The 23493-nt window shown below is 40.5% G+C and overlaps 1 protein-coding gene across 1 annotated transcript; it reads left to right on the top strand.

Annotated features, from left to right (window-relative positions):
- The first annotated feature begins 492 nt into the window (after positions 1-492).
- On the top strand, positions 493-22874 carry LOC134752279 (phosphate carrier protein, mitochondrial). Its single transcript, XM_063687920.1, has 9 exons — positions 493-638; positions 2011-2107; positions 6787-6886; positions 13307-13476; positions 15567-15728; positions 16079-16258; positions 17126-17263; positions 20035-20166; positions 22046-22874. The coding sequence occupies exons 2-9, from the start codon at positions 2015-2017 to the stop codon at positions 22130-22132; spliced, it is 1062 nt and encodes a 353-aa protein (XP_063543990.1). The 5' UTR covers positions 493-638; positions 2011-2014; the 3' UTR covers positions 22133-22874.
- The last annotated feature ends 619 nt before the right edge of the window (positions 22875-23493 follow it).

Raw genomic sequence — 23493 nt, 5'->3', positions numbered from 1 at the left:
CACACAAGTTGCATCCCAGATTGATCCCAGATAAGCGGTCGTACATACGCCACGGAATAAGGGTCATAAAGTCAATTCTACCAGCCAACATGTGGATAAAATACAACTTTCTCATCAGTTTTTGAAGAATAAGGAGAGCCTTTACGAGCGTGTGCTAAAATAATTATTAATTATTCCTACTATGTTTTTAGAATTTTATAATTAATTCTGTAGACGAAAGAAACTATTGTTGAAATTAAGTGACTCAATTCGCAACTAGATGGCGTTGTTCAGTGGACTAACGCTAAAGAGAATTAACACGGGCTTTCCGAAACTGTAGTACTTCTACTCGCCAACAGATGTCAGAAATATCAAATATTTCACACGTGTTCAAAATATTTTTTATTTTTGCAGAAGTTTATTATCGTGTTTAAGTGTTATAAACCTTATTATTTTTTTGATCAGATATTATATTCAGTAAGCTTATTAAATTTTTAAGTTATCACAATATTGAACGCATCCATAACTAAACGTCAAAATGGTTCCACGTGATTACATAACTTCCGTCAATGGCGCTCGCTTCGCCCCTGCATTTCCTTTAGCACTGTGCGTCAGGCGCGGTGTGGAGTGTTGAACGGTGAGATAGGATTTTAAAACATGTAAGTAACGAAATTTCTTGTATTTCTATTGCGTGGCAAGTCTAAGAATAGCTCGGGATTCAGTTTAAGTCGGTGATTGAGGTATTTTTAGTATAAACTTGAGTTTTTCCTTACGTAATGTGTTAATGGACTTATTCTCACGTGACCTTGCCCTATTTTTTAGGTTTTTATTAATTTTAATGTTGAAACTATTTTTATAAAATACCTTTAAATGATTTCACGGTTAATGTCTTTAATTGGCACAATATCCAGACCGCAACTGGGTTTACCCGGTTACAAGCAGTATTGATTATCGTCAATATTTTAATAACGCTTTTTTAATCACATTACTTTACCCATGAGTTCGGGAAATCAATCACCAAGCTTTAAACAGTGTTTAGTCAATGTTTTAGGGAAATAAATTAGCTAATATTAACAAAAGAAGGTTAGTTATTCTAATTACCTAACATTTTGACAGAACGTCTTAACGGTGATGACACGAAAGGTTTTCTTCAATGTTAGTGTGTCAAATCGATTTCATAAAGTATTTTTAGTCTTGTAAAGACAGAATATTGTACGGTGATGCCTATACCAGTTCTTAGTACTCATCATGTTGTATTTGGAGTATTTAATAGATAAAAGAACCGTGGCTTAGTATACATGTATGAAATTGGTACCATGTGACTTGGTTTATATTATACTTTATTTACGTTTACGTTCATGGAACAACTCAAGTCATAGTAAATAAAACTGTTTCTAAATCACACATAAAATTTAATACATAAGTATAATATAGACAGAGAAATTGCAGGAGGGAAAGCCTTCGTTAATATCATTTATTTCATATTTCTATTTCAATTCTGAATAACAGATAAGTTCCCTGGTGCAAATATTGAGAGTACCAACCACCCATATCAACAAGTGACCAAGATAAATCTGCAACGATTTTGATCTTGTCCAAAAACTGATTAATAGTTAGACCAAGATGAGTAATAATTTGTGAATTAGGGAATTTTTGGTTTTGTTGGTTTTTGGTTTTTAGGGTTCCATACCCAAAGGGTAAAAACGGGACCCTATTACTAAGACTCTGCTGTCCGTTTGTCTGTCACCAGGCTGTATCTCATGAACTGTGATAGCTAGACAGTTGAAATTTTCACGGATGATGTATTTCTGTTGCCGCTATAACAACAAATACTAAAAACAGAATAATATAAATATTTAAATGGGGCTCCCATACAACAAACGTGATTTTTTTGCTGTTTTTTTCTGTAATGGTACGGAACCCTTCGTGCGCGAGTCCGACTCGCACTTGGCCGGTTTTTATTGTTTTATCCTTAAAAAAGCGTCATTTAATAGTGTGAGTGTGATTTAGAAGTGGTGATTGGTGTTCCAGAATAATGTTCTCCTCACTGCTGGAGGCGGCGCGCAGCTCGCCGTTCCATGGCCCGCTCACTCCTGCTAAATGTGATGCCATCGCCGCTCCCTCACAGGTTTGTACAATATATTCATACCTTTATGTCTGCTTATAATATATAGCATTCTGGGCGTGTTTATGGAGCGCGAAAATGGCCCCATGCTCAATCGTTGGCAGAGGCTGCATGCACTCGCGTGTCTCTGCATGCGTCTAGTTTTTAGTTTTAGTTTTAATATTTTTTTGTAGTTTTTAGTTTTAGTTTTTTTATGCCGTACTAACACTAGTTTACTAGTAATAAGATTGTAATGTTTGCTAACCATGTATGGACCTTTTAGTCTGAAATAAATGATTTTTTTTATAAGGTTTTCGACTATCAGGTAATTATTATTATTATATCTCCTTGGATATCACGGGTCTATAAATCCCGGTCTTTTGATAGGCTTGCGTGGGGATATAGATCCAACACGTAGAGGCCCCTTGGAGAGCTTTAATGTCATGTAGAACGCCTGCTGGAACCCGTTCACAGGCGCAACAATAGACACCCATGAACCGGTCGCAGCAGGCATTGGGACTATTGCAGAAAAAGTGAACAGTATACTGGTCTATGGATTGAAGTTTGGGTGGACAATGAGACTGGGCTATTGTAAAGAACTCCGGACACCTGCCATAACAATGTTAATACACGTTATCGAGGCAGGTGGTGACTTGCCGCTGACTAGATGGGCCCCTGAAACTGCCGTCGTGAAGACGACCAGGAGCAACACCGGTGTGAGCGGCTCAGGGGTGTCGAGAGGTGTGCGCCGCTTTCTACCCAGTGGCTGTTAGCAGCCACTGTGCCAACTCGCGTCTTATGCATCTTTTACTTCCACCCCTGGAGCATATAGCTCTTACGACTCCCCTCTGGACGGCCAATGAAGGCAAGCCAGAGCTGAGAGTACTACGGGTCCCCTTGGGGTCCACTCCGACCGACGAAGACACGCCGGAGACCGGAGACCCTGACCGACTCTCTGGAGCACTCGGGTCCGTGGGGTCGTCACTCCCCAACAGCTCGCCACATGCTGCCCTGCGGGCTTATTATTATTATTATTATTTGTAATGCAGGCAGGCAGTTTAAACAACTGATAATGCCTGTATCCAGAGTCATAAACCAAGTTCTCAGTGTTGAGTAGAATTTGCTTTGTGCTTATCTAATTTATTCTTAAACTCATTGACACTGGGCCGCTACTACATCCCCTGGGAGTTTGTTCCAAGCGTTGACCACTCTCCAGTTTTTAGGGTAAATCAGCTGAAAAATACATATTATTAACAATATTTTTTCTTGGAATGATACCACTGCTGCCAAAATTAGATTGAAGGTGCTGACAGTGACAGTTTTCCTGCTGAAATATTATTTGTTTTTATAACAAACGTTGTAGGCCTTAATACAAGCACTTATACCTTAACATAAAAAAAACTGGACAAGTGCGAGTCAGACTTGCCCACCGAGGTATCCATACTTTTTAGTATTTGTAATTTTTATTATAGCGGCAACAGTGAAAATCCAACTGTCAGTCTTAGTAAATATTAGGGTCCCGTTCTTACCCTTCGGGTACGGAACCCTAGAAAACAATTGTAAAAGTTACTTATGTAGATTGTAGTAGTAGTAGTGAACTCTTTATTGTACAAATATACACATTAAAAATTACATGGTACAAATAATAAGATGTACAAAGGCGAACTTATCCCTTTGAGGGATCTCTTCCAGTTAACCTTTGAGTAGATGAGAGGAGAAAGTGAAAAGAGGGTGACAAATGTAGCAAAATGTACAACAAGGTACCAGAAAGATAAAGGATATAAATACATACAAAATTAATAGGATAAACATATAATATATTACACAAAAAGGAGTGGGGAAAATACACTAAAAATTGGAAAGAAGTAGAAAAATATAAAGCAACATACAATACAAATATAGGCACATTAATCAATCAGAATAACCATAGCTTCTTTAACCTCTCCTTGAATGTACCCTATGATTGTACCCTAAATGCACACCTTTTAAAGCTTATATTGTCAAAATCAATGGAATTTGTATGCGAAAAAAAATGCATAAGTGTTAAGCAGTGGCCCGATGATGAGAACTCATGCCTGAGGGCCAACGCCGGGCCGCTCGGCTGCGCTCGGGCCGCGCCGCCCGCCGCGACTTGTCGGAGTCTCATTTCTCTGGAGTTTATTCTCTCTCTAGCCCACACACTGAGGCTCGCTCGAGTCCGCGGCGCGTGTGCGGTGCGGTGGGGGGCCCCGTGAACAATGATTATGAGATCTGAGGGCTTATGGCTTGTTTATAATCTTAATTGTTACCAAAGATAGATATAACTCCGTAATAGATGGATAGAGTCTAAGGAAAAAACGTGCCTCGAAAATCAAGAAAATAACGTGCCTCGAAAATCAAGAAAATTTGATTTTCGTTCAGAGGGCGCTACTAGTTTTGGCCTACAGTCGTATAGATGGCGTTGACGGTTTCGTTTGTTATTTAACAATTTTAACGCATATCAGTGAAAGAACATGGGTCAAAATCATAAAAATAATTAATGCAAATAAAAAAAAACATTTATCTATATTTAAGTACATTCTATCGTATTTTTATAAATCTTCATTTTTAGTTTTAAAGTGTGTCGACAGATGGCAGTGAATTTACTGGGGTTACAAAATTTACTATGACAGTACCGCTCTAGTATCAGTATTAACCGTTATGGGCCAGTGTTGTCTTAAATAAATAAATTGAGTTGAATATAATAATGTGGCTAGTATACATGTTATACTGATTTAAACTAACACGATTTTCACTCATAATTTTAAAAAGAACACGGGACTTAATTACGTTCGTGGTCACAGGCAGACTCACGGTAACGTCACGTTCGAAACGTCAGGCCATAAAAAAACGTAAGTTTGTACGCGATTAAGTTCCGTGTTAGTTTTAAAATTATATACATGTTGTCGCTTTCAGTATGAGTTACACAAAGGCCCAATATATAGGGTCTTAAGAGCTACCGATTTAATCCATATGTATCAAAAACATATGATTGTTGAACCATGCTAACCTAACTTGTAGCTTGATTATTTCAAAAAGTATGAATGTAAGTAGAATATGCGTGTAGAAAGAATGACCAGAAATCAGAAATTATTTATTTGAATTGATACAGTATGGAATGTTACAATACATTGTGTTTCAGTTCAAGTAATCTAGCTCACATGCAAGATTCAAAGATTCATTTATTTCGTCATCATGGGTTACATAAGGTGTCATTTCAGTAATATATTAGGTCCATGAGCCATGGTGTGCCTTTCGGCGTACGATATAAAAATATAAGCGTGCAAATATATTTTCATCTTACCCCGCATGAGAAATCTGTTCAATCTTATCCCAACGCATCGTACCTAGTCAATTAAATTCACAAAAAAAAGACGAATTAATAGAAAAAAAATGATTACAAATCAATTGAAATAATGGAAAAATGATAGATTAATTAAAAAAAAGACAAATTAATTGAATTGAAAAATGTTAGATTAACTTAAGGGGATCCCATGCCCCAATGACCTTCGATCGGAAGCCCTTAGTTTTCTATTTTTTTTTGTAGCTTATCATAATAACAGCAATCGCTTTAAGCAATATAGTATCCCATATTTACTTTAAAGTTCATTGTTTTCGAGATATTTGGCATCAAAGTTGAACAATTTTAGGCCAAAAAACTGGTTTTCTGGCCATAACTTTTGGGTTAATTAGTTTAAAATTAAAACCTAGTCTAAAAATGTGTCTAAACATTTTTAGAGACGTCATAGACGAACCCAAATATGTAGATTTCGTATCTGTTAGATCCTTCACAGCAATCGAGATACGAAACAAGTGTTTTTTTAGACAATGTTTAAAAGAATCATAAATAAATAAGTATTCATTTCTTTCAAAATCCGGTAGACAAAAATTTAGATAAAAGATTGAAGAAACGATAGCCGTTTGTCTTATAATTCTATATGTAGTACAAAAGTAGGAGATACGATTCAAAACTTGTCAAAAATCGATGAAAACCTCAGGTAGCCCCTTAACTAACTTAGCGGTTTCACTCACGTATTTTTAGTACGTGACGCCCACCCGTCGTGACCGCTACTCACTCAGGCACTGTTAGTGCTTGAAAATGGAGACCTAGGCTCTCCGAAACATGTCGCGCGAGTGACTAAAAATACGTGAGTGAAACCGCTAAGTTAGTTAAGTTAATCAGAATCAGAAAAACATTTATTGCCACAAAAAAAAAATACCTTAAGAACTAAGTACAAATATAAATCTTAAATACTAAAAATAGGTACAATTGAATTAGAAATTTAAAACATTTAATATTAAAGATTGGGCAATGGGCTCCAATCTCAGCATATGCGAAGCACTCCAAGTAGAGGGCCTGGCGCTGGTTTTCAGATTGGACCCTTGAGATCGGTCGGTCGCAGGTTAACAAATTACCGTGCTTAATATGTCTCACGATAGTTTAAATTCGATTGAATGATAGATTAATTGAAAAAGTTAACACTATTTACCATATGTAAGGAGCGAAATTTCGCCAAAAGTAGCTTAAGTCCCCATTATTGGCCTCTGTTTGATCCATATTTAAAGCAACACTGTGTATAAGTACATATGTAATTTTTATTAAGAAAATACAGGTAAACTGCCTTAAAAGTCATTATTAGTTGTAATTAATAATATGTCTGAACAATCCTTTGTAATGTGAACAGGCCATGGCCGCCAACGCGGCGGCGGAGCTGGGAGACTCCTGCGAGTTTGGCTCCACGAAATACTTCGCGCTCTGCGGGCTCGGAGGCATCCTGTCCTGCGGTGAGTCCTTTAATAATATAATCCCATTTTTGTACAACAGGTTAAATGTAAAACTAGACCTATACCCACTTAGCTATGCTTGTTGTAAGAATACTCTACGACGCGCCCTTCAAAATATGACGTACGATGATACAGAGAACCTACTAATAGTCGTAACATGATTGTGTACTTTGAAATTTAATACTTAAGACCCATTTTGTTAAGGCGATAAGACTTCTATTGTGTAAGTACTACTATTAATTTATAATTAAGTGAATAATTAAAAATTGATTAATTTTGTCCTTCGCTGCCTGAAACACAGGAACTCCTAGTTCAGGCATTCGTAAACCACTTTCCTCTACTAACAACTCTTAGTCTTTAAGATGAACCTCTGTACAATACTTTTTTCAATAAATTATTTGTATTTATTTGTATTTGTATAATCTTCAAATAAAACTATGAAAACGGATTATATCGCGTATATTGAATTTATAATACATCCCATTAGGACTGTCAAAAAAAAGAAAGTAATGTACGGAACCCTAGTTCCGTCTGTCTGTCAGAGACTAGGGTTCCGTACATTACTTTCTTTTTTTGGACAGTCCTAATGGGATGTATTATAAATTCAATATACGCGATATAATCCGTTTTCATAGTTTTATTTCATGAGTAACTATCGCGGTAACCGAAGACAATATTATAATCAGCCTTTTCAACGCTAGGGCTAGGGCTGTCGTGGCTGTGGTGGATATGCACGTAGCTTCATGGGTTGTAGTCACGCGTGTCAGTTGACGATTTTGGCAGTAAAGGGTTAATAATTGAACCTGCTCACAATATTTCACGAGAATCGGTTGAGAAATGCGACCTGCAGAAGAGAGCAGCCAAAGGGCTATAGTGTAAGGTGTACGCCAAAAAAGAAACGGAAATCGATGTACAGTTTAGCTGTTTGGCACACGCATTCTTCTTCTTCTTCTTTTTCTAGTTAATATGTAAGGCTCCAGAGCCTATGTATCACTGCGACCATCTCTGATCTATTGTGATCGCCACCTACTACAACCCTCGATCCAATTGGCACACGCATACTATAGGTCAAAACAATTTTTTTGACCCGCAGTTCCTAAAAAAAATTCCCTCAATTGTGATTATTTAAATTTAACGATAGATATTTAAAAAAGGGGGCCGCTACGTACTGTATTTTGTAAGTACCTTTTGAATACATTATAATAGTTTTTATGTTGCTGGATTCGTCGATCTATGAACTCGAAACAAAAACGGCCGTTTTAACTTTGGACGCTTAGATCGACGAATCCAGCAACGTAAAAACTATTATAATGTATTCAAAAGGTACTTAAATACAAAATACAGAACATAGCGGGCCATTTTTTAAAAATATTTATCGTTAAATTTAAATAATCACAATTATTTAGCAGTGACGCTAGTGAGCAGGTTGATGGGCTTTTAAACTTTTCGTAGTATCAATGAATCTGCGTAATATTAGTATCTGGTATATAAAAACAAGTTTCATAGTAAACATGTCTAATCAATGGCGGTTACGTCCAGTTATTTTAGTCCTATCAGCGTACAAGTATGACGCAACGTTCACGGCGACGCTCACGTAACGGTATGCGGCCATGAACTTTTGGGCGGCTGCCATCACGATCATGTTAGTGGTGCAAAGTCACCGACAATTACTATCATATACTTATAGTTACATTTTGCAAAGATAGATATAACTCCGTAATAGATGTTTACAGTCTAAGGAAAAAACGTGCCTCGAAAATCAAGAAAATTTGATTCTCGTTGAGAGGGCGTTACTAGCTTTGGCCAACTGTCGTATAGATGGCGTTGACTGTTTCGTTTGTTATTTAACAATTTTAACGCATATCAGTGAAAGAACATGGGTCAAAATCATAAAAATAATTAATGCATTTAAAAAAATCATTTATCCATATTTAAATACATTTTATCGTATTTTTATAAATCTTAATTTTTAGTTTTAAAGTGTGTCGACAGATGGCAGTGAATTTACTGGGGTTACAAAATTTACTATGACAGTACCGCTCTAGTATAAGTTACTCTATGCATTTTGTTAGATAATGCTTTAAACGAGGCATAGAGTAACTTATACGGAGTTATATCTAGCTTTGAACGAGGCAATACACCGTGTTTTCTTTCAATACCGTTAGCTTGGGGGTATGTTTAAGTACGTTTAATAAAACTAAATGGCATAGTTAATTAAAAAACAGAAAAAAAATCGTTTTTATTTAATTAAAAGTAATTAAAAGTTGCATATAGCGTTATTGTAACACGGGCATTACAATGGGGTTGGCCGGTCAAAGTATTTAGCAGTCATTATACGTATAAAAAATTTAAGATATCTAATATTCATACGGTTTTAAGAGGCCGGTGTCGATTTTAGTCGCAAAAATGTAAAATTGATAGATTTAGTCCGTGAAATTTTACACCTTTTGTTACCTAATTGAAATAACAAGTACTGGTTTCTATTAGCACGTCTTCTTATCTCACCTTTTATCAGATCAATTTTTTGAAAACAGACTCACTAAATTAGTTATGTTTGCTTTTCTGATGGACGTTTAGGTAAACGCGCGTAAAGCACTGATTTTGTCGCTCTTATTTGTAAATTTCGTAAAGTTTGGACTGCTAAACATGGTAATTTTGTATTACACATATCCTGTACTTGAGGTTTATCAGACTACATTTTTATTGTTATGACTTTGAAGTAATGTAAATGAAAGTTAGACGAAATCAATTTTCTCCAGAAATTACTTCAAAACAAGTGACAATTTCTCTGAAAATCGACTTAATTAATTTCAACTTAATTTTGATACTTAAACAATCTACAACATTCGCTGAAACTATTCTTATACATCAATTTGTATAATTTACTACCATGATTTTTAGATGAATTTTTAGAAACTGCCCCTTCTCTTCATGCATTACCGGTGACGCACGCTCGCGACCTCATTATTAAAAGGCAAGATGAGAAGACGTGCTAATAGAAATCAATACTTGTTATTTAGATATTACGTAACAAAACGTGTATAATTTCAACGACTAAATCTATCAATTTTACATTTTTGCTCCAAAATCGACTACGGCCTCTTAACACCGTCTGGCACTGACTAAAATAACCGACTTGGTTTCACATTATATACATCTCAAAACTTTTTTTTAGTAGAAGAATTGGGTTGCGCGACTTGCATCTTTTATTTTTATTATTACATACTTTTATTTAGCTTCACTGCGTATATACCTACCTTTGTATATATGTACATATACATATATAGTGCTTCAAATCTTGTAACTAAAATTTGAACCACTACCCGGTATCTGATTCAGTTGAAATTTGGAGTACTATCGTAATTCCGGTGACAATGCAATAATATGCAAACATGGAGTTCTGATGATGCAGCCGGTAGGTAGCCAAAGGAACTCCTCGATGGAAAAACACAAACACATCAAGTTTAGGCTCATTATAAAGGTCTCAAGAAGTACTCGATAGACATGCAAACGAGAAGAAATACAGTCAGCAATAAAAGAGTCACAAAAAAAATTTTTTTTATAACTGTTACATGTAATGTTTTTGATGGGATAATGCTTTACACAAGCCAACACAGCGAACTGGCACTTGATGTAGATTTTACTATGCGTATATTAGATATGTAAAACTATCTTACTAGGAAAACATTGTCTTAATGATATTGGCCCACTACACATAAGTAATTTATGCGTTCATCTTGTTTTAAACCACAGACCACCCCAAGGCGGTTTTCTGTGTTTTAAACTCGAACAATGATGATCAGGGTAGAGCGAAATCGGGTTTTGGCGCCCTTCGTTAAAGCTTTTTACCCAAAAGCAAGACGAGCCGTATTTTGGGCCCGCGTCACACTCACGTCTTTTAAAACTTTTTTTTCTCATTTGCCATTTTGGCGCCCCCATTGCCATCCGGCGCCTAGAACGGCCGCTCCACTCGCTCTACCCTAGATCCGGCCCTGATAATTATTATTAAAAAAACTACACACAACATGCAGTTAGAAAGGGAAGAAAAAATATATGTTTTGGTCACAAATTACATTTTAAAAATGTGTCAAAGCATAACAATTATCATTATTGTTAAATAAAAATAAAATAAAAAAGCCCTTTATTCAATGTAAAAACGGTTACATATAAATTTGAAGAATAAAACTTAAACTTAAAATTAGTGTTTTAATTACATGAATCCCTAGTGGGTAAAGGCCTCCAGTGCTGCCCATTTGTCCCTGTCCTGTGCTAATGACATCCAGTCTGTGCCGGCTGTTCCTTTTATGTCATCTTCCCAACGTGTAAGTGGTCTGCCTTGGCCTCTTTTGCCAAGTGGGCCTCTCCATTTAGTGACTTTCGATATTAGACTTATATTGACCGGGATATAGACCGTGATTACCTTTTGTATTATTTGTGAGCTCCCGATATTTCGACGCAGTTACATGCATCATGTTCACGGGTGACTGAAGATAGCGGGTGGGTGTCAAAGTTGTGCATTAAGTTACATGATGCATGTAACTGCGTCGAAATATCGGGAGCTCACAAATAATACAAAAGGTAATCACGGTCTATATCCCGGTCAATATAAGTCTAGTGAAACTAACCGTGAATCATTCAAAACTCTGACTTTCGATATTGTTATATAGCCAGTTCAAACTAAGCCAAGGACATAATTGAATCAATTGCATGTACCTAACGAAATTCAATGCAATGCAATATAATCAGTCATTTAGTCATTTATTCAATATTGCATTGTCATGTACATAATAAGGTGTTACATTTTATATAGCCAGTTCATGACACCCTGTAAGGGCACACAATAGTACAGTTTTTCTATTCTATTAATTCTAATTTACACATTGCAATTAAGGTAACATCATAAAATTAACATATTAGCGTATCAGTATAGTATTATCAGTAGATAATTTTCGTGCAGTGCAGCTAAAGCAACACATGCGCATTATTTACTTATTCCTCGATAGTGCGAGGCGATAACCGGATAGCATAGAGTAACTTATACTAGAGCGGTACTGTCATAGTAAATTTTGTAACCCCAGTAAATTCACTGCCATCTGTCGACACACTTTAAAACTAAAAATGAAGATTTATAAAAATACATTAAAATATATTTAAATATGGATAAATGATTTTTTTTATTTGCATTAATTATTTTTATGATTTTGACCCATGTTCTTTCACTGATATGCGTTAAAATTGTTAAATAATAAACGAAACCGTCAACGCCATCTAAACGACTGTAGGCCAAAGCTAGTAGCGCCCTCTGAACGAGAATCAAATTTTCTTGATTTTCGAGGCACGTTTTTTCCTTAGACTGTATCCATCTATTACGGAGTTATATCTATCTTTGCGGATAGAAATAATCTTACATTCAATCATTGACAAGGGCAGATACCGTTATCTTCAGACTTCTGTAAATTTGGGTTGTGTTACCAGTGGACTTTATTTAGCTATAGAATTAAACTGTTTTTACACAAATAGAAATAAATACAAATACAATAGTTATTTGTACAACAAGAGAGCAAAGTTTGATATTTCTTCGAGTGCTTATTTTGAGTCCCGTGCAAGCAAAAGATTCTATAATTTAGAATCTTGAGTTTCTTATATTCTTGAATCTAAAATTTCCGATAACGTGGAAAAACGCCTACGAACTTCGTTGTGGCAGATTCTCTCTTTGTACTACGAAGAGAATCTGCCAGTGAATGTGTTAATTTATTCTGATGAAAATGCAATAATTATAATCATTTATTTCGTAAATGTACACAAAAGATTACACGTCAGAAACAGGAAAATACATAACATACATAATAGTATTTTTTTTAATACTACGTCGATGGCAAACTGCTGGTTTGGCCCGCCTGATGTTAAGCAGTCTCCATAGCTTATGTACGCCTGCAACTCGAGAGGAGCTACATGCGCGGTGCCGACCCTAACACTCCTCTCCCTCGAGCTCTGGCAACCTTACTCACCGGCAGGAACACAACACTATTAGTAGGGTCTAGTATGCTAACATGGAGATTATCTGATGGTCCAGTTAGGTAGCAAACGAATCCTCGATCGAAACACACAAACACACCGAGTTTAGGCTTATAAGAAAGGTCCCGAGAAGTACTTAATATACATGCAAATGAGAAAAAGTACAGTCAGCAAAAAGCGGGTAAAAAAAATTCCGCGAGTTGTTATATGCCAGATACTAAATTGACAATTCGATTTGCCAGTCCAGATCGTAAACAAGAAGATTTTCAATGATTATAACAAATACCAATTGTTCCTACCGAACGACCATGTAGACACACATATTATGAGCCCCCCCCCCCCCCCCCCCCACTAACCTCAACAATTATCTAACAAACTTATACTTATAAAATACTTTGTTGACAGGCATCACCCACACGGCCGTAGTGCCCCTCGACCTGGTGAAGTGCCGTCTCCAGGTGGACGCAGACAAATACAAGAATGTGGTGAACGGCTTCAAGGTGTCCGTCCGGGAGGAGGGCATGCGAGGGCTGGCCAAGGGCTGGGCTCCCACCTTCATTGGATACTCCCTGCAGGTACTTTACTAACAACTCTTAGTCTTTAAGATGAACCTCTGTACAATACTAAAATTAAATCATTTTACGGTTTAGACTCACTTGTTTTAGTCACTCGCGCGACATGTTTCGGAGAGCCTAGGTCTCCTTTCTCAAGCACTAATAGTGCGAGCAGCGTTCACGACGACCGTGTGTTGCGTACTGCCGCTGCCGCGCGCCGAGAAAACCGGTTGGCGGAGGTCTTGCGCTATCGTTGTAGGCGGGCACAGTGGTGTGTTTGGGTTTGGGTCACCCAACACTTGTAGCGCCACACAGCACGAACTCACTATGTCCACTACACTGTCACAACACTCACCGGCATTCTGCTGAGGAATCACAGGCTTCCATGCTGGCGGCACAGCCCAGCCGCTATCCCGATTGAAATTAGGGCGCCGCCCAATCTCGATTTAATATTAGTATGTCTCACAACAGTTTAAATTCGATCTGTACAATACTGTTTTCAATAAACTATTTGTATTTGTATCTATCACTATATATACAGAATAATGATTATCATAAAATTAACATTACAATAAAGAACGATATTGAAATAAACTTAGTTATGTTTCTAGAAGTACATACCCAAGTAGCTTATACATATGTAATACTTCTAGAAACATGCATGTCCTCACAGTGCCTCATATATGGGCAGTCAAACCTCTCGGCTATCAACCGCAGGATGGGGTTCCTCGCCTGGGGTCGTAGCACGGTACGCTTATCACTATGCCTGTCACGTTCTAACAAGTATGTGAGTGCGAAAGTGACGGACTTAGTGATAGGGGAACCATGCTGCGCGGGCAGAGCTCAACTAAACATTCAGCCCTACACGATAGCATTTCCACCTTCACCACTTAGATGGTTGGCAGTCCTCAACTGTATGTTTCTCCAGAAACTTCCTGCCCCGCACAGGTAAACTGTGAAATGAACTGTCGCCTGCGGTATTTCCGGACCGATACGACCTTCCAATCTTCAAGAAAAGAGCGTATTCCTAAAGGCTGGCAACGCACTTATAACCCCTTCGGTCGGTTGCTAGTGTCTGTGTGCAACGATAGTCGCTTGCCATCAGGCGATTGGTCTGCTCGTTTGCGTTCTATATCATAAAAAACTAAGATTGAGCATTTTCCGTTGACACACAAGAAAATGAGAAAAACGAGAAATTTACACGAAATGGCATTCATGCATATCCGCATATTGTTCCTAGTCTCTCCGCATACTGGTCCTAGGGAAGTCCTAGCTAGTGACTCGCTCGCGTACTGCAAATTGTACTACGTAATGCAAGCGAGCGATCACCTACCTGTAACCTGTGGTTAACGCAGAGATTATATATCAAATTAAAAAAGATTGGGAACCCCTGGGTTAACAAATGTATTCAGCAGACCTGAACGTTCCTTAAGTCCCCGGCAAGCTCGGCCGAATTGCACCTTCCCATACAAACGTAGTTACGTTCTCATTTTAAAACTACGTGTTGGATTGTAATGAAACTTTGCACATACAATGACATGAGGTATATCTAGGTCTGAAATTAGTTTATATAGCTCCAGTTTTGTATGAAAAACATAAATTCGCTGTATTTTTTTAACTATGGTATCTGGAGCTACATAAACTAATTATAGACATAGATATACCTTATCATATTGCAAGTACAAAGTTTCAGAGCAATCTAGCTAGTCGTTTTAAAATGAGAGCGGAACTACGTTTGTATGGAGAACCGAGCTTGCCTGAGACCCTTAAGATCCAGATTATTCCTCATTTGTTATTCGTTTAGGGTTTGCATAAAGTTCCTATGTGCCATTTTCAACCAAAAGGGTACTTATTGTCGCTTGTCAGTAAGGCGCTATTTCCATATAGCTTTAATTAGAAATCAACCTTATCGACAAGTGACAATGTGGTACCTTTTGGTTGAAAACGTCACATATAATGTAGTTTTAAACAGACAACATTTTCAATGATTATAATAAAATACCAATTGTTCCTACCGAAGAACCATGTAGACTAACTTTTTATGAGTTTGTTCATACATAACATGACATCTCCTACCGTCACCCTTTCTTTGACACTCCTCCTGCTTCCAGGGTCTCTGCAAGTTCGGGTTGTACGAGGTGTTCAAGGTGGGATACAACAACCTGCTGGACGAGGAGACGGCCTACACGTACCGCACGTTCGTCTACCTCGCCGCTTCGGCCTCGGCCGAGTTCTTCGCCGACATTGCCCTCTCACCCCTTGAGGCCGCTAAGGTTAATATAATAGGATAGAGCGGTACTGTCATAGTAAACTTTGTGCCACAGTAAATTCACTGCCATCTATCGACACACGATTAAAACTAAAAATAAAAATATCAGAAAATTTATTTATATATGGATAAATATTTTTATTTGCCTTAATTATTTTTATATGATTTTGACCCATGCTCTTTCACTGATATGCGTTAAAATTGTTAAATAAACGGAACCGTCAACGCGATCTATACGAGGGTAGACCAAATGTAGTGGCGCCATCTGATCGAGAATCATATTTTCTTGATTTTGAACGCACTAACTCATCTCTACATCAGAAACATGTATACATAATGTATGTTTGTGTGTAGGTCCGCATCCAGACCATGCCCGGCTTCGCAAACACACTCCGCGAGGCGTGGCCCAAGATGGTCCAGAATGAGGGCTACGGCACCTTCTACAAGGGCCTGGTCCCGCTGTGGGGCCGACAGATCCCATACACCATGATGAAGTTCGCCTGCTTCGAGAAGACAGTCGAGATTCTGTACAAGGTAATACAAGAAGGTCCGGAATGAGGGCTACTCCTTCTATAAGGGCGCCGCTGTGGGGACAGATTTCCTACACCATGATGAAGTTCACCTGCTTCGAGAAGACAGTCGAGATTCTGTACAAGGTAATACAAGATGGTCCGGAATGAGGGCTACTCCTTCTACAAGGGTCCCGCTGTGGGGACAGACCCCCTACACCATGATGAAGTTCACCTGATTCGAGAAGACAGTCGAGATTCTGTACAAGGTAATACAAGAAGGTCCGGAATGAGGGCTACTCCTTCTACAAGGGTCCCGCTGTGGGGCAGATCCCCTACACCATGATGAAGTTTGCCTGCTTCGAGAAGACTGTCGAACTGCTCTACAAGGTACTATATGCGTCGTAGCGAGGGCTGCATCTTCTATGAGGGCCCTGTTGGCACCTACAAGATATCCTACATCGGTAGACATATATGGCAATATATATGTCTCTGTTTGACCCAATGGTTGACTGGTAGAGAATGCCTTTTGGCATTAAGTCCGCCATTTGTACATTTTTGTCCTTGTTTGTACAATAAAATTGAATTAAATACTACTCACTACCTACCACCACATCTTCGGCGAGGCGTTCATCCTCGCACGGTGAAGAATCTCTTTCCACAGACGCTCCATGGAAAACTCTCTGCCGAACTACTCAATCTCTTGAGTATGGATACTCAGGAACAGGTTTTAAGAGCCAGCGAAACGCTAGTGACCTAGGCACCTAGCACAAACGTCCACAGGATATGGTAATCTCTTACCATTTGAAAGGCTGCTCCCATCGTTATTTCTTCTGATATATTTTCGGTTTATTTGTGGGGTAGTTGATTACTAAGTTTATTTTATTTTCAGTACGTGGTGCCCAAGCCCCGCGCGGAGTGCTCCAAGAGCGAGCAGCTGGTGGTGACGTTCGCTGCCGGCTACATCGCCGGTGTGTTCTGCGCCATCGTGTCCCACCCGGCCGACACCGTCGTCTCCAAGCTCAACCAGGTCTGTAGTTACTGCTGTCCATGTCCAAGAGCGAGCAGCTGGTGGTGACGTTCGCTGCCGGCTACATCGCCGGTGTGTTCTGCGCCATCGTGTCCCACCCGGCCGACACCGTCGTCTCCAAGCTCAACCAGGTCTGTAGTTACTGCTGTCCATGTCCAAGAGCGAGCAGCTGGTGGTGACGTTCGCTGCCGGCTACATCGCCGGTGTGTTCTGCGCCATCGTGTCCCACCCGGCCGACACCGTCGTCTCCAAGCTCAACCAGGTCTGTAGTTACTGCTGTCCATGTCCAAGAGCGAGCAGCTGGTGGTGACGTTCGCTGCCGGCTACATCGCCGGTGTGTTCTGCGCCATCGTGTCCCACCCGGCCGACACCGTCGTCTCCAAGCTCAACCAGGTCTGTAGTTACTGCTGTCCATGTCCAAGAGCGAGCAGCTGGTGGTGACGTTCGCTGCCGGCTACATCGCCGGTGTGTTCTGCGCCATCGTGTCCCACCCGGCCGACACCGTCGTCTCCAAGCTCAACCAGGTCTGTAGTTACTGCTGTCCATGTCCAAGAGCGAGCAGCTGGTGGTGACGTTCGCTGCCGGCTACATCGCCGGTGTGTTCTGCGCCATCGTGTCCCACCCGGCCGACACCGTCGTCTCCAAGCTCAACCAGGTCTGTAGTTACTGCTGTCCATGTCCAAGAGCGAGCAGCTGGTGGTGACGTTCGCTGCCGGCTACATCGCCGGTGTGTTCTGCGCCATCGTGTCCCACCCGGCCGACACCGTCGTCTCCAAGCTCAACCAGGTCTGTAGTTACTGCTGTCCATGTCCAAGAGCGAGCAGCTGGTGGTGACGTTCGCTGCCGGCTACATCGCCGGTGTGTTCTGCGCCATCGTGTCCCACCCGGCCGACACCGTCGTCTCCAAGCTCAACCAGGTCTGTAGTTACTGCTGTCCATGTCCAAGAGCGAGCAGCTGGTGGTGACGTTCGCTGCCGGCTACATCGCCGGTGTGTTCTGCGCCATCGTGTCCCACCCGGCCGACACCGTCGTCTCCAAGCTCAACCAGGTCTGTAGTTACTGCTGTCCATGTCCAAGAGCGAGCAGCTGGTGGTGACGTTCGCTGCCGGCTACATCGCCGGTGTGTTCTGCGCCATCGTGTCCCACCCGGCCGACACCGTCGTCTCCAAGCTCAACCAGGTCTGTAGTTACTGCTGTCCATGTCCAAGAGCGAGCAGCTGGTGGTGACGTTCGCTGCCGGCTACATCGCCGGTGTGTTCTGCGCCATCGTGTCCCACCCGGCCGACACCGTCGTCTCCAAGCTCAACCAGGTCTGTAGTTACTGCTGTCCATGTCCAAGAGCGAGCAGCTGGTGGTGACGTTCGCTGCCGGCTACATCGCCGGTGTGTTCTGCGCCATCGTGTCCCACCCGGCCGACACCGTCGTCTCCAAGCTCAACCAGGTCTGTAGTTACTGCTGTCCATGTCCAAGAGCGAGCAGCTGGTGGTGACGTTCGCTGCCGGCTACATCGCCGGTGTGTTCTGCGCCATCGTGTCCCACCCGGCCGACACCGTCGTCTCCAAGCTCAACCAGGTCTGTAGTTACTGCTGTCCATGTCCAAGAGCGAGCAGCTGGTGGTGACGTTCGCTGCCGGCTACATCGCCGGTGTGTTCTGCGCCATCGTGTCCCACCCGGCCGACACCGTCGTCTCCAAGCTCAACCAGGTCTGTAGTTACTGCTGTCCATGTCCAAGAGCGAGCAGCTGGTGGTGACGTTCGCTGCCGGCTACATCGCCGGTGTGTTCTGCGCCATCGTGTCCCACCCGGCCGACACCGTCGTCTCCAAGCTCAACCAGGTCTGTAGTTACTGCTGTCCATGTCCAAGAGCGAGCAGCTGGTGGTGACGTTCGCTGCCGGCTACATCGCCGGTGTGTTCTGCGCCATCGTGTCCCACCCGGCCGACACCGTCGTCTCCAAGCTCAACCAGGTCTGTAGTTACTGCTGTCCATGTCCAAGAGCGAGCAGCTGGTGGTGACGTTCGCTGCCGGCTACATCGCCGGTGTGTTCTGCGCCATCGTGTCCCACCCGGCCGACACCGTCGTCTCCAAGCTCAACCAGGTCTGTAGTTACTGCTGTCCATGTCCAAGAGCGAGCAGCTGGTGGTGACGTTCGCTGCCGGCTACATCGCCGGTGTGTTCTGCGCCATCGTGTCCCACCCGGCCGACACCGTCGTCTCCAAGCTCAACCAGGTACTCACGACCCTTTGCATAACTTCATATTGAATAACAGCTCCGCCATTTTGAAATATTCACATAAAACAAATCGACAAAATAATTTCATATATGACGGGGTGGGATTGAGAACTGGACTGAGTGGGTGTTCGTTTTCTTCAGGATCTTGCATTATGGGTAGCCTCAAGCAATAATGAAAACACCAGAAATAACTTGATCACTTTTACTGAATGATTGATTGGTTTACAATAATCGACAAAGGAATAAATAAGGACACAGAGGTAAACCGAACAGACACGTCCGCTCGCTACGAGCTCTCACTATCGAATGCCCGAAGCGCCCCAACGGCCATGTCTAAGTTGACAAACCGGTCATGTCATACTTGCGTTCGGCGGCCGGAAACCGGATGCGGTACTCCGACATATATTTACCGAACCCGTTAAAAAATTATATGTACGAAAACATTTATTTATCTAAGTTGAAAAAGAGTAGCCCTTGATCGTTCAAAAAAGTAATAGATCCAAAAGTTTTACCCCCCATATTAAGTAATGTGTTGTTACAGGACAAGACCGCGACCGTGGGCTCCATCGTGGGCAAGCTGGGCTTCGCCGGAGTGTGGAAGGGGCTCGGGCCCAGGATCGTCATGATCGGCACCCTCACCGCGCTGCAGTGGTTCATCTACGACGCCGTCAAGGTAAATATAAATACTTTATTTGGTCTAAAATATAAAACTTAACCTATTACAAAGATGTAGAATATATTAGAATAAGAATTCTAATATATTCTAACACCAAAATGGATGCCACTCTGTAATTTAGACTAAGATATTTAGCCATGGCGCTGGTTTTCAGGGCAACCAGGGAAAACACAATTAAATTAAATAAAACAAAACTAAGCTAACATGTGGGAGAAAGTGGGTTTGTGCTTTGAACAATTAGAGAGTAGGTGAACTACTGTTACTTGTTTGTAAATTTAAAACTTGAAACAAACTTAATAACAAAAAATAATAATAATAACATCTAGCACCGTACGTCAACTCATGTGTTGGAAGTTTGAAGATCAATTAAATACTTTTTAATCTTTTTTAAAAGTTGCTGTCGAAGTACAATTTCCTATAGGTGGTGGCAGATTATTCCAACACTTCGTGGCGGCGTATCGAAAGCTGCCACGAAAAGCAGACGTACTGTGCTTCGGGCCAATACTAGTAGCTCTGTGAGCTGTAGGCTGTACACCCCGTGAGCATAGCTTAAAATCGAAAACTAGGCTCCGCCATTATGATTTCCAAAACTGAATTGACGAAAAAATTCCATTTCATTATTGAACCTGCTCAAAAAATTTCACGAGAATCGGTCGAGAATTGCTATCTCTAATAGAGGAGAATATCCGGATATAATATACGAAAGCATTTTTGCCTGAAACCTTTGCTAACGCTCATTAATAACTTATCAGCCGCGGCGCTTATCGTACGCGGTGCGGACTAACACGATTTTCACTCACAGTTTTAAACTAACACGGAACTTAACGTCGGGCCATAAATAAACGCAAGTTTTTTACGCGATTGTGTTAGTTTAATATTATAAAAAACCGTCCAAGTGCGAGTCGGACTCGCGCACCGAGGGTTCCGTACTTTGAAGTATTTGTTGTTATAGCGGCAACAGTAATACATCATCTGTGAATATCACGGTTCGTGACAGACAGACGGACGGACAGCGGAGTTTTAGTAATAGGGTCTCGTTTTTACCCTTTAGGTACGGAACCCTAAAAAGCAGGTTAGACTGTAGTTTTCTCTGTAATCTATGAATAGAATAGAATAGAATAGAATTTCTTTATTTGCCAGAATACGTGTATAAGATGACAACAGAAAAGGTTTACATGTATCAGTATTCAGTCGAGGACACGACATGCAAATAATTGACAATTTAATAATTTTAACATAAAATAAAATTACAATATAGAAAATATTACGACAGAAATGAAAACGGTGGGTAATTTTTCCTGTTAAAAAACTAATAATAAGTTGGTAACAATTTGAATATTAAATAATAAAATGTCCATGAATAAATAAAACTAATATCGATAAGTTAAAATTTTTATATAAAAAGTCAAATTACAAAATGGATGTCGTGTATAATTTATTTAAAAGTCATTGGGAAAATAATTTAATAATAAGATGTCAAAATATATACATAATTTATGCAACTTAAATTATCATTCTAACTGCTTTAAATTATTATTGTGCTCTAAAAAGTCCCTCACACTATAAAAGCAATTTTCAGACAGCCATTTTGTAATCTTATTGCTCAATTGGTTACTATCGATTCGCTTTAGCTCATCAGGAAGACTGTGACAGACGGACGGACAGCGGAGTTTTAGTAATAGGTTCCCGTTTTTACCCTTTAGGTACGGAACCCTAAAAAGCAGGTTAGACTGTAGTTTCTTCTATAATCTATGATTAAATTTACCCAATTGTTCCTACCGACAATTCTGTGGACACCGTCACTATGAGCACTCTTCTAGAAGTGATATTTTTCAACCTTTTACCTACAAATAGTAAGTAAAGAATAACCTCGCAGGTGTGGCTGCGCATGCCGCGGCCGCCGCCCGCCGAGATGCCGGACTCCATGCGCCGGCGCCTCGAGGCCGAGGGGAAACTCAACTAAACCACACCGGGCCCGGGCCCACTGTACTCAATCATGGACATAGCACTAGAGGGCTGCGGCTAGGTTGCCGAGCCGACGGATTTCTTATTTTTTTTATTAGCTGAAGTAATATTGTCTTCGGTTACCGCGATAGTTACTCATGAAATAAAACTATGAAAACGGATTATATCGCGTATATTGAATTTATAATACATCCCGACGTTTCGAACTCTTTACAGCGTAGTTCGAAACGTCGGGATGTATTATAAATTCAATATACGCGATATAATCCGTTTTCATAGTTTTAGCTGAAGTAACTTAACACATTCACTGCCGACGTTTTCGTGGCGCTACGCTTTGTAGCCGATCCCGGCGTTTTCCCGCTTTGTAGCGGAAAACGACTACGAACGGAACCCGCCGAGCTTCCGGCACTCGATGCGTTAAACATTAATGTTCTTCTAAGTCAACTGTGCACCGTTTTAAACGGAACGGTGTGGCCTTCTCGTTATAATCGGCATATTTTCATAGAAATTTGACAAAATGATGACATTTCCACACTTTGTCATTTCAAATATATAAAATCGGCACGAACCCATAATGAAACTAGGTTGTTTGAACGGTAAATTTACTTCAGCCGATTAAAAATCCGAGGATTCCGTACCACACTGTATTAATAGATCCGATGTGATTAATTACCATTTTGCAGTATAAGTGAACGATCATGTTAATTTATTGTTGAATAAATTATATTTTTATTTATTTATGTATTTCGTTTATTTTGAAGGCTGCGATAATGTAAGTAGATCGTTGAATGAAAAACTGTAATAAAATTCATTTCAACATTGGTTTTGTTTCAATTTAACGCTTTTTATTTCCCCCTCTCTTTCCGCTCAGACTCTAACCCTTTTCAAGAGTCCCGGCAATTCTCCCGAATTTCACCTTCCCATACAAACGGAGGTATATCTAGGTCTGTAATTAGTTTATATAGCTCCAACTTATAAAACAAACGAAATAGAGCAAATACAAGTGTTGTATAAAAAACTTAAATTCGCTGTATTTTTTAACTATGGTATCTGAAGCTACATAAACTAATTACAGACATAGATATACCTTGGCGAGAAGAACCAAAGTGAGGATCTTCAATTCCAATGTAAAGGCCGTGCTGCTGTACGGGTGCGAAACCTGGTTTGTCCGCAAAAATCTAATGACGAAGCTCCAAGTGTTTGTGAACAAATGCTTAAGGCAAATCCTTCGCATCTTTTGGCCTAACTGGATCACAAACGCTCACTTATGGAGAATAACCGGACAAACACCCGTGCACAGGGAGATACAGACGCGGAAATGGCATTGGATTGGACATATCCTCAGGAAACCTGACACCC

The sequence above is a fragment of the Cydia strobilella genome, chromosome 24 (genome assembly GCF_947568885.1).
Source record: "Cydia strobilella chromosome 24, ilCydStro3.1, whole genome shotgun sequence".
Lineage (NCBI taxonomy): Eukaryota > Metazoa > Arthropoda > Insecta > Lepidoptera > Tortricidae > Cydia > Cydia strobilella.
Note: the sequence above shows the minus strand (reverse complement) of the source record. Positions and strands in the feature narration are given on the sequence as shown.

Coding starts and splice junctions, on each gene's coding strand:
- LOC134752279 (XM_063687920.1), top strand. CDS start 2,015: ATGTTCTCCTCACTGCTGGAGGCGGCGCGCAGCTCGCCGTTCCATGGC. Junction 2,108..6,786: donor CCATCGCCGCTCCCTCACAG/GTTTGTACAATA, acceptor TAATGTGAACAG/GCCATGGCCGCCAACGCGGC. Junction 13,477..15,566: donor TCATTGGATACTCCCTGCAG/GTACTTTACTAA, acceptor TCCTGCTTCCAG/GGTCTCTGCAAGTTCGGGTT.